Source organism: Mandrillus leucophaeus, unplaced genomic scaffold (genome assembly GCF_000951045.1).
Source record: "Mandrillus leucophaeus isolate KB7577 unplaced genomic scaffold, Mleu.le_1.0 Scaffold231, whole genome shotgun sequence".
NCBI lineage: Eukaryota > Metazoa > Chordata > Mammalia > Primates > Cercopithecidae > Mandrillus > Mandrillus leucophaeus.
In genome coordinates this window covers 1,679,226-1,689,871 of record NW_012102377.1, presented here as the reverse complement: position 1 = coordinate 1,689,871, position 10,646 = coordinate 1,679,226, and the positions used below count along the sequence as shown (strand labels likewise).

The 10,646-nt window shown below is 41.6% G+C and overlaps 1 protein-coding gene across 2 annotated transcripts in view; it reads right to left on the bottom strand.

Moving 5' to 3' along the window:
• SENP2 (SUMO1/sentrin/SMT3 specific peptidase 2) overlaps window positions 1–10,646 on the bottom strand; it is a 55,829-nt gene that overhangs the window by 36,716 nt on the left and 8,467 nt on the right. For both annotated transcript variants that reach the window (XM_011981878.1, XM_011981877.1), the window contains exons 3-5: window positions 3,394–3,527; window positions 2,598–2,664; window positions 437–527 (exon numbers count right to left, since the gene is read on the bottom strand). In XM_011981878.1, the coding sequence (XP_011837268.1) occupies window positions 437–527; window positions 2,598–2,664; window positions 3,394–3,527 (292 nt within the window). The remainder of the gene's footprint in view (window positions 1–436; window positions 528–2,597; window positions 2,665–3,393; window positions 3,528–10,646) is intronic.

Genomic DNA, 10,646 nt, shown 5'->3' with positions numbered 1-10,646 from the left:
AGGCCAAGGCAGGCGGATCACCTGAGGTCAGGAGTTCGAGACCAGCCTGGCCAACATGGTGAAACCCCGTCTCTACTAAAAATACAAAAATTAGCCGGGCATGGTTGTGGGGGGCACCCGTAATCCCAGCTACTCAAGAGGCTGAGGCAGGAGAATTGCTTGAACCCGGAAGGCAGAGGTCACAGTGAGCCAAGATCACACCAATGCACTCCAGCCTGGGCGACAGAGCAAAACTCCATCTCAAAAAAAAAAAAAAGAAAATATAACACACACCTAAGCTCAAGTCTCTCACTGGCTGCATGACATTCAGCAAGTTACTAACCTCAGAGTACTTAGTAGGACTACATAATAGAACAAAAGTGAGACTGCCTAGCAAGAATGAGCACCTAATAAATGCTAAGTTTCCATTTACAGAAAGACAGAATTTAACACTTACCCAAAGGAAGGCAGGACTCTGCGTGGCTGATCTCGGGTTACTGTCACTCTGATCTTTGGATAGTCACTTATTCCATTAGGAGATTTATTACCTATTTAAAAAATGCATTTGTAATTGTGAAATGAAAAATCACCTCGCAAACAGTCTGCATAAGGAAAGAAAAAAAATCTGTGAGCAACCTACATCATAGAGTTAAATAAACACCTTGTTTTTCAATTTCTATTAAGAGCACAGGAGTCGAGCACAAATTTTGTAGAAGTTAAAGGAAAGCAATAGGGCTTAGTTTGTTTTTGATCTCAGACAGGTAATAACAGAATTCACTAGCAGGCTTTGCTTATTTTGCTTGATGGAACTATTATGAGGCCATGAAGAACTCAAAGATTGTAACTCTCTGTAATCTAATCAACTGGAGTAAATTGTTCAAATTCAAACCAGCCACATGTTTGGCTAGTAACATACCTAAAATATGAAAAATTCTGAATTCCTAAGCACATCTCGCTCCCAGGGGTTGCAGATAAAGAGATTGTGGACCTCTTTACACGAGAAACCTGCCCTAGGAATACATGGGTTTCTCTGATTAGACTACACAAAACCCACAGAAACACAGTAGTGCCAGCATCTAGAGGCACAAGATAAATCTACCATCCCTCACATATGTCAATTTTAATGGTAAACAACTCTAAACAAGTATTCCAAACAGATGATAAAATTCAATTTATATTAATTTTCTATTTTTTTTTTTTTGAGACGGAGTCTTGCTCTGTCACCCAGGCTGGAGTGCAGTGGCCGGATCTCAGCTCACTGCAAGCTCCTCCTCTCGGGTTCACGCCATTCTCCTGCCTCAGCCTCCCGAGTAGCTGGGACTACAGGCACCCACCACTTCGCCCGGCTAGTTTTTTGTATTTTTTAGTAGAGACGGGGTTTCACCGTATTAGCCAGGATGGTCTCGATCTCCTGACCTCATGATCCGCCCGTCTCGGCCTCCCAAAGTGCTGGGATTACAGGCTTGAGCCACCGCGCCCGGCCTAATTTTCTAAATAAAATAAAAGGCTTCAAAGAAATATCATCTTTGGGCCGGGCGCTGTGGCTCACACCTGTAATCCCAGCACTTTGGGAGGCCAAGGTGGGCAGATCACCTGAGGTCAGGAGTTCAAGATCAGCCTGACCAACATGGAGAAACCCCGTCTCTACTTCTAAAAATACAAAATTAGCCAGGGTGGTAGTGCATGCCTGTAATCCCAGCCACTCAGGAGGCTGAGGCAGAAGAATCGCTTGAACCCGGGAGGCGGAGGTTGCAGTGACCCGAGATCGCACCATTGCTCTCCAGCCTGGGCGACAAGAGCGAAACTCCATCTCAAAAAAAAAAAGAAAAAAAAAATATCATCTTTGTTCCAAGATTTTAGGAGCTAGCTTCTCAGACATAGAGGTATGTATTTATTCTCCTTTGCTTTTCTCTACCCCTAGAGGTACTTTTTAAAAAAGTTTGAAAAGCACAGCTCTAAGTCTTCTATCATTTTCTTAACTTCTTCCACTTTTGAATTTTAAACCTACAACTTCTCTAAGCTCATTTTCCCTAACTTCCTTCCCTTCCAGTTTTACAAGCCTACCTGAGTGGCAGACATCACAACTATTTTGCAGGATTCTGGCTTCTTCCTACTTTTCCCCACCACAGCATTTTGTATAGTGCATATATATAATAATGACAATTCAACTTTAAGATCTAAGGATGACATGGAAGTCCCTAGTCGATAAAACTGTGATAACTGGGAACCTAAGGCTGCTCCCCAACTAGATGATGAACTCCTAAAGGACAGGAATAAGGTTTTATTATTTTGTTATTCTTGATAACTTAGCTCAGGACCTGGCACAGAGTAAATTCTCAGGAAATGTTTTTGCTTTTTTCTTTATTTTTAAAATGAATGAACCTTTTTAATATGACCTTGATCTAAGTCACATTGAGGACACTGATAATACAAACAAAAAACAACAGTAAATTCAAAGACAACAATTCTGAAGAAAAGCTATTTGCTTTTTAGAACAGTAGAAAGAATGTCTTTCTCATCCCAATCCAAATCAGTGTTTTCCTTTCATATTTTCAAAATGTAGGAAAAAATGGGCAGAAGGAGGTAGGGGGGAACAGAAATATTTTTGACCACCTCACCCAGTTTCAGCATGTTGTTCCAGGATCCAGAACCTGTCAGTTCACAAGATGAAGAGTTCGAAAATACCTTAAAATCAAACATAATCACTTCTGTAGCATCTCAATTTTGTTATCTAAGTAAGTTTCTATTATGAAAACATAACTTTTTCTTAGGTAGCTCACAGAAGAGATACCATCAATAAGACCTAAGGTTTAATTTGTCAAGACTCACAAAATGATGTAGAAATAACAATTCCAAGGCCAGGCGCAGTGGCTCAGGCCTGTAATCCCAGCACTTTGGGAGGCTGAAGAGGGCGGATCACAAGGTCAGGAGTTCCGAGACCAACCTGACCAATATGGTGAAACCCCGTCTCTACTAAAAATACAAAAATCAGCCAGGAATGGTGGTGGGTGCCTGTAGTCCCAGCCACTTGGGAGGCTGAGGCAGGAGAATTGCTTGAACCCGGGAGGTGGAGGTTGCAGTGAGCCGAGATCATGCCACTGCACTCCAGCCTGGAAGACAAAGCCAGACTCTGTCTCAAAAAAATAAAAATAAAAATAAAATAACAATTCCAGTTTCTTTGTACAAACTTAAATAAGAAGGCATATGTAATAATATTTAGTTCCTTACAAACACGTTTTAAATGTTCAATTTATTAACCTTTAATTTCTTGGCCTTTATATCACAGCTAATAAAGATACAAGTATTTCTGGAAAAATGTAATTGTATACATTAACTCTCAAACAGATAATTGTCTAAAATGTAATGATGAAGTATAAAGATCAGTATTCCTAATGGAGTCTTATCCCCACTGACCTCTCCTGAAGGGGCCACATTCCGTGTTCCATTACAAGCAGAAGTTACCATGGGCTTTGTGGTCAGCTGGAATGGGAATCCAAATAAGCTGGCAGCATTGTAGAGACTGTTTTTCACTTGGTGAATAAAGCAATCTAGAAAGTGTCAACAAACTGTAAATATAGAGTAATAAACTTCCAGCAAAAAAATAAAACGATATTTTAGAAAGAGCCTCTCTCAATTTTTATTAAAAGTTCTATTGGCTGGGTGTGGTGCTCACACCTGTAATCCCAACACTTTGGGAGGCTAAGGTGGGAGGATTGCTTGAGCCCAGGAGCTCGAAACCAGCTTGGGCCACCATAGAGAAACCCCATCTGTACAAAAAATTAGCAGGAAATGGTATCGCACGCCTATAGTTCCAGCTACCTGGGAGACTGAGGTGGGAGGATCACCTGAGCCCAGGAGGTTGAGGCTGCAGTAAGCTGTGATTGTGCCACTGCACTCCAGCCTGGGCAACAGAGTGAGACTCTGTCTCCAAAAACAAAAATTAAAAAAAGTCCTATTTTCAACCATTGAAATAAAAAGGTATTTATAAAAATAATCGTTTTCTAGGTCAGGTGTGGTGGCCCATGCCTGTAATCCCAGCACTTTGGGAGGCCGAGGTGGGCAGATCACCTGAGGTCAAGAGTTCAAGACCAGCCTGATTAACATGAAGAAACCCCATCTCTACTAAAAATACAAAGAATTAGCTGGGCGTGCTGACACATCCCTATAATCCCACCTACTCGGGAGGCTGAGGCAGGAGAATCGCTTGAACCCAGGAGTCAGAGGTTGTGGTGAGCCAAGATTGCTCCATTGCACTCCAGCCTGGGCAACAAGGGTGAAACTTTGTCTCAAAAAAAAAAAAAAAATTAGGCCAGACTCGTGGCTCACGCGTGTAATCCCAGCACTTTGGGTGACTGAGGAGGGTGGATTACTTGAGGTCAGGAGATCGAGAACATCCTGGCTAACACGGTGAAACCCCATCTCTACCGAAAATACAAAAAATTAGCCGGGCGTGGTGGTACACGACTGTAGTCCCAGCTACTCAGGAGGCTGATGTAGGAGAATCTCTTGAACCAGGGAGGCGGAGGTTGCAGTGAGCCAAGATCGCGCCACTGCACTCCAGCCAGGGCGATAGAGTGAGAGAGTGAGACTCCATCTCAAAATAAATAAATAATCTTTTTCTAACTGAATAACTGGAACATCAGTATTGTAATTGTGTTTTTAAAATAAAACATCTGAACATAAAAACATAAAACCATCACTTTAGCAAATCCGTACTGATTCACACACATACACAAAATGTTCTGAAATGACAGCTGTTAAGCAATGAGTTCTCCAGGATATATAAAATAAATTTTTGCCGGGCGTGGTGGCTCACGCCTATAATCCCAACACTTTGGGAGGCTGAGGCAGATGGATCATGAGGTCAGGAGTTCAAGACCAGCTTGGCAAACATGGTGAAATCCCATCTCTAAAAAAAATACAAAAATTAGCTGGGCTCAGTGGTGTGTGCCTGTAGTCCCAGCTACTTGGCAGGCTGAGGCAGGAGAATCACTTGAACCTGGAAAGTGGAGATTGCAGTGAGCTGAGATCGTGCCATTACACTCCAGCCTGGACGACAGAGTGAGACTCTGTCTCACAAAAAATAAAATAAATAAATAAATAGATAAATTTTTACCACAGAGATGAGGGCATGATTAAACAACAAGGAGCATATAGCCGCCAAGTATGGTGGAATTCTGTCATAGTCTCACTAGTTTGTCCTTACTTCCCAGGCAAGTAACAATGTACTATAGTTACCCTAAACAATTATTTACTAAGCCCCTATTAAATCTTGGCTAAGTATAAAATATGCAGCTTTTTTTTTTTTTTCTTTTGAGACAGTGTCTTACTCTGTCACCCAGACTAGAGTGCAGTGGCATGATCACTACTCACTGCAGCCTCAACCTCCCGGGCTCAAGTGATCCTCCTACCTCAGTCTCCTGAGTAGCTGGGATCACAGGCATGTACCACCATGCCTGGCTAATTTTGATTTTTTGGTAGAGGCAGGGTCTCACTATATTGCCCAGGCTGGTCTGGAACTCCTGGGCTCAAATGATCCTTCTGCCACAGCCTCCCAAAGTGCTGAGATTACAGGTGTATGCCACTGCACCTGGCCTAAAATATGAAGCTTTTAAACATCTAAGATGGAACAAGACTATCCCTCTAGTGGAGATGTGTTAGAAGATCTTAGGCCGGGCACCGTGGCTAATGCCTGTAATCCTAGCACTTTGGGAGGCAGAGGCGGGCAGATCACTTGAGGTCAGAAGTTCGAGACCAGCCTGGTCAACATGGCAATATCTCGTCTCTACTAAAAATACAAAAATTGGCTGCGCACAATGGCTCACTCCTGTAATCCCAGCACTTAGGGAGGCCGAGGCAGGCAGATCACTTGAGGCCAGGAGTTCAACACCAGCCTGACCATCATGACAAAACCGTCTCTACTAAAAATACAAAACTTAGCTGGGCATCATGGCACACACCTATAATCCCAGCTACTCTGGAGGCTGAGGCAGAAGAATCGCTTGAACCCAGGAGGTGGAGGTTGCAGTGAGCCAAGATGGCACCATTGCACTCCAGTCTGGGCAACAGAGTGAGACTCCATCTCAAAAAATAAATAAATAAATAAATAAATAAATAAATAAATTAAATTAGCTGGGTCTGGTGGCACATGCCTATAATTCCAGCTACTTAGGAGGCTAAAGCAGGAGAATCATTGGAACTGGGAGGTGGAGGTTGCAGTGAGCTGAGATCATGCCACTGCACTCCAGTATGGGTGACAGTGGGAGACCCTGTCTCAAAAAAAAAAAAAAATCTCAGGCTCATCCCCTTGCCACCAAAAATAAAGGGAAAGGGTTGGTTTCAGTGCTTTCCTCACTTCCTCCTTTTATTACACTACCTCTTTCTCACTTTCTGTATATCTGATGTAAGCTTTCTACAATTTCCTATTTCCTAATTAAGGGTATTTGAAAACACTAGTTTGAGAAAAACAGAACATCACGTTAGCCAATCTGCTTTAGAGAAAGATAGACTGCAATGGTAGCTTTTAAGCAGTGCTCCAGAACATGTAAAATACTTTCCAGAAACACAGGGAAATAACAAACAAAAGGGAGAAAGTAATGGCCAGGTAAAGCACAATCCAATTTGAGTAATTTGCTAATAGTTATAAGTACCAAACGATGCAAATGAGTTGTTTTTCATTTTAGGAATACAGAGAATTCCAGGTTATCCCCCTCTAATACTGCTGAGAGATATTACACACTCTGCTGTACTTTATAAGGAGGAGAAAAAGAGCTTTAGCGATTGATGCTTAACCACAGTCTGTCATCCAGACCCTAGAGGACAAGAGTACTCTTGGTAACACAGCAAATTGTGGCTACTAAACAATATCATAATATTTGTTTTCCTACGAGTGTTATCAAAATCTGGATATGTCCCTGAGATTATGTCAAAAGATCTCACTGATTTTTTTAAAAAACAGAAGGCCTGCCTCATCTGTAAAATGGGGAAAAGATCCCCTTACTTTCCTGAGACTGAACTACATAGATCTCTTAAAATCCCTTTCACCTTTAAGGTCATGAGCCTGAGCCAGGTACGGTGGCTCATTTAATCCTAGCACTTTGGGAGGCCAAAGTGGGTGGATCACTTGAGGTCAGGAGTTTGAGACCAGCCTGGCCAACATAGTGAAACCCTGTCTCTACTAAAATACAAAAATTAGCTGCACTTTGGGAGGCCATGGTAGGTGGCTCATTTGAGGTCAGGAGTTCGAGACCAGTCTGGCCAATATGGTGAAACCTCATCTCTACTAAAATACAAAAATTAGCTGGGCGTGGTGGTACACACCTGTAATCCCAGCTACTCAGGAGGCTGAGGCAGGAGAATCGCTTGAACCTGGGAGGTGGAGGTTGCAGTGAACCAAGATTGTGCCACTGCACTCCAGCCTGGGTGACACAGCGAGACTCCGTCTCAAAAAAAAAAAAAAAAAGATCATGAGCCTGAAATTCTGAGGTCTTCTTTTACCCTTGCTTTGCTTTTTTTTCTCTCAAAAGCAACCAGTGGAGTTGTACTGTCCAACACAACAGCTAGTAGGCAGATATGGTTACCTAACTTAAAATTTTATTAGAATCAAATAAAATTTAAAATTCAATTCCTCAATTGAACTAGCCACATTTCGAGTGCCCAACAGTCATCGCTGCAGAAGTTCTCTTGGACAGCACTCTACAGACCTTTACAAACTCTGCTACCCACTGCCTACCCTTTGGCTTAGATTTCCTTCTACAATTTGCCATTCAGAAAATCATACTACACAAGTTTGCATTTTCGACATTAGTTTACTTTTTAATTAAAAAAAAAAAAGTAAATCATACTACATATTTAATGGGAATGATGCAATAAGTGATCCTTAACACAGAAGTCCATAAAACAGAGGATTATCCTAAATAATTCAATCAGAAACCTTCTGTAACACCAAAGTTTGTGTTCTTGGTTTGTTTTTTTTTTTAACCACATTCAAGTACAAGCTATTTATATTTTTCTTTAAAACTGACTTCCTTTTTTGGCTTTAAAAAAAGATAATTTTAAATTACTACTGCATATGTAAAGCCAACATCACCTGCCTTATAAAGAAATGAAAACACAGCCCGGTGCGGTGGCTCACACCTGTAATACCAGCACTTTGGGAGGCCGAGGTGGGCGGATCACTTGAGGTCAAGAGTTCAAGACCAGTGTGGCCAACATGGTGAAACCCTGTCTCCATTAAAAATACAAAAATTAGCCGGGCATAGTGGCAGGTGCCTGTAATCCCAGCTACTGGGGAGGCTGAGGCAGGAGAATCGCTTGAACCTGGGAGGCGGAGGTTGCAATGAGCCAAGATCGTGCCATTGCACTCCAGCCTGGGCAATGAGAGCGAACTCCATCTCAAAAAAAAAAAAAAAAGAAAAAAGAAATGAAAACACAATAATACTAAGTTCTAGTTGGGCCTGTTAAAAAATGAGAGATTAGCGTATATTAGGCAAGTATTGAAGATATACTAGCATTAAATCAAGATTTTCTGTTTGAAATAAACAGGATGTGAGCACCTCAAATAAATAACTGAAAAGGATACACCCTTTTTTTTTTTTTTTGGATACACCTTTCTTAATACATAATCACAATTCAAATGTTACACAATGCTGTGAATGTGGAATCCCCTAAAATCATTTCCTAAATTGGTATCCTGTGCTTTGGGAAATGCTGTTCTAATGAATTTAGTATAAATTCCTGTCATTTGAAAATGCTTGGCCGGGTATGGTGGTTCGCGCCTGTAATCCCAGCATTTTGGAAAGCCAAGGTGAGAGGATCACTTAAGCCCAGGAGTTCGAGATCAGCCTGAGCAATATAGCAAGATGCTGTCTCCATTAAAAAACAAAACAAAACAAAACGATAATTTGATCTACCTGTCTTCAGCCATTTTTTTTCCCGAGCTCTATTCGCTATTTCTTGAATTTGCACAACTTTCCCATACTGTTCCCTCTGCCTGGAATATTTTTCCTTCCTATTGCTCTCCTTTGATATCCTATCCACCCTTCAAAACCTGGGTTAACATACTAACTCATAGTAACTCCAGCAAACATTTACTGAGACTCCATGAGATGAAAATTGGATAGGATTTTGTCACTACCTTTTTAAATTTTTTATCATATTTTCATTGACATTAGCATTATTATGTGCTTGTCTTATACCCCTACCATATAATCATGTAAGGTCCTTAAAAATGGAAACCCAGGCCGGGTGCAGTAGCTTATGCCTGTAATGCTAGCACTTTGGGAGGCCAAGGCAGGTGGATCACTTGAGGTCAGGAGCTTGAGACCAGCCTGGCCAACATGGCGAAACCCTGTCTCTACTAAAAATACAAAAATTAGCCGGGCGTGGTGGTGGGCACCTGTAGTCTCAGCTACTTGGGAGGCTGAGGCAGGGGAATCACTTGAACCCGGGAGGTGGAGGTTGCAGTGGGCCAAGATTGTGCCACTGCACTCCAGCCTGAGCAACAGAGCAAGACTCCATCTAAAAAAAAAAAAATGGAGACCCTGTCTTACTAATTTTTGTATTTTCTGTAAAACCTAACACGTTGGTTAGCACTGAGACATGTTCAATAAGTACTTGCTGAATTTAAACAAAATATTAACACAAATATGTCCACACTCAGTTACCACATCTGGAGGTAGACCCAAATTTATCAACATTTTTGAGAAGAATATATTATTATAGTATTTTATTATGCCTTTTTTCCTTCAATCTACTTTTATTTTCTTTATCCATTCACATATACTGAAGTATAAGACTTGGCTGGGCACAGTGGCTTATATCCATAATCCTAGCTCTTTGGAAGGCCAGGAGTTCCAAGATCAGTCTGGGCAACATACAGAGACCCAGTATCTACATATAAAATAATCTGCCAGGTGTAGTGGTACCTGCCTGTAGTCCCGGCTATTCAGGAAACTGAGGCAGGAGGATCGCATGAGCCCAGGAGTTTGAGGCTGCAGTGAGCTACGATCGTGCCACTGCACTGCACTGAAGCCTGGGCAACAGAGTGACACCCTTGCCTCTTACAAAATTAAAAAAAAACAAAAACTGTTGATGACAAGATCAAGACAGAGCAAGATCCTGTCTCAAAAAAAAAAAAAAAGAAAAAGAAAAGGAAAGAAAAATATTACCGCTTCCTAAAGATAGGAATATTCTTTCAAAATGCCACTGCTGCCTATTTTCAGCCTGGGCAACATGGCAAGACCCTGTTTCTACAAAAATATACAAAAATTAGCTAGGTGTGATAATGCGCCTGTAGGCCCAACTAACTACTTGGGATGCTGAGGTGGGAGGATCACCTGGGCCCAGGGAGGTGGAGACTGCAGTGAGCCATGATCATGCCACTGCATCCCAGCCTGGGTGACAGAATGAGACCCTGTCTCAGAAAAAAAAAAAAAAAAAAAAAAAAGTAAGATGGGTTCCCTCAGCCATCTGAACTAGAGTCACCTCAGTTTGAAATATTGACAACATTTCCTCCTTAAAAATAAGAAGTATCTTCTCTTTATAGGATTTAGAATTTTAAAATGCACAGTCTGCACCTAGGCTTATTTACCTGCAAGGATTAGACAAGTCCTTGGTAACAGTAGTTACCTCTAGAAAAGACAAGGAAGGGACAGGAAAGAGACTTT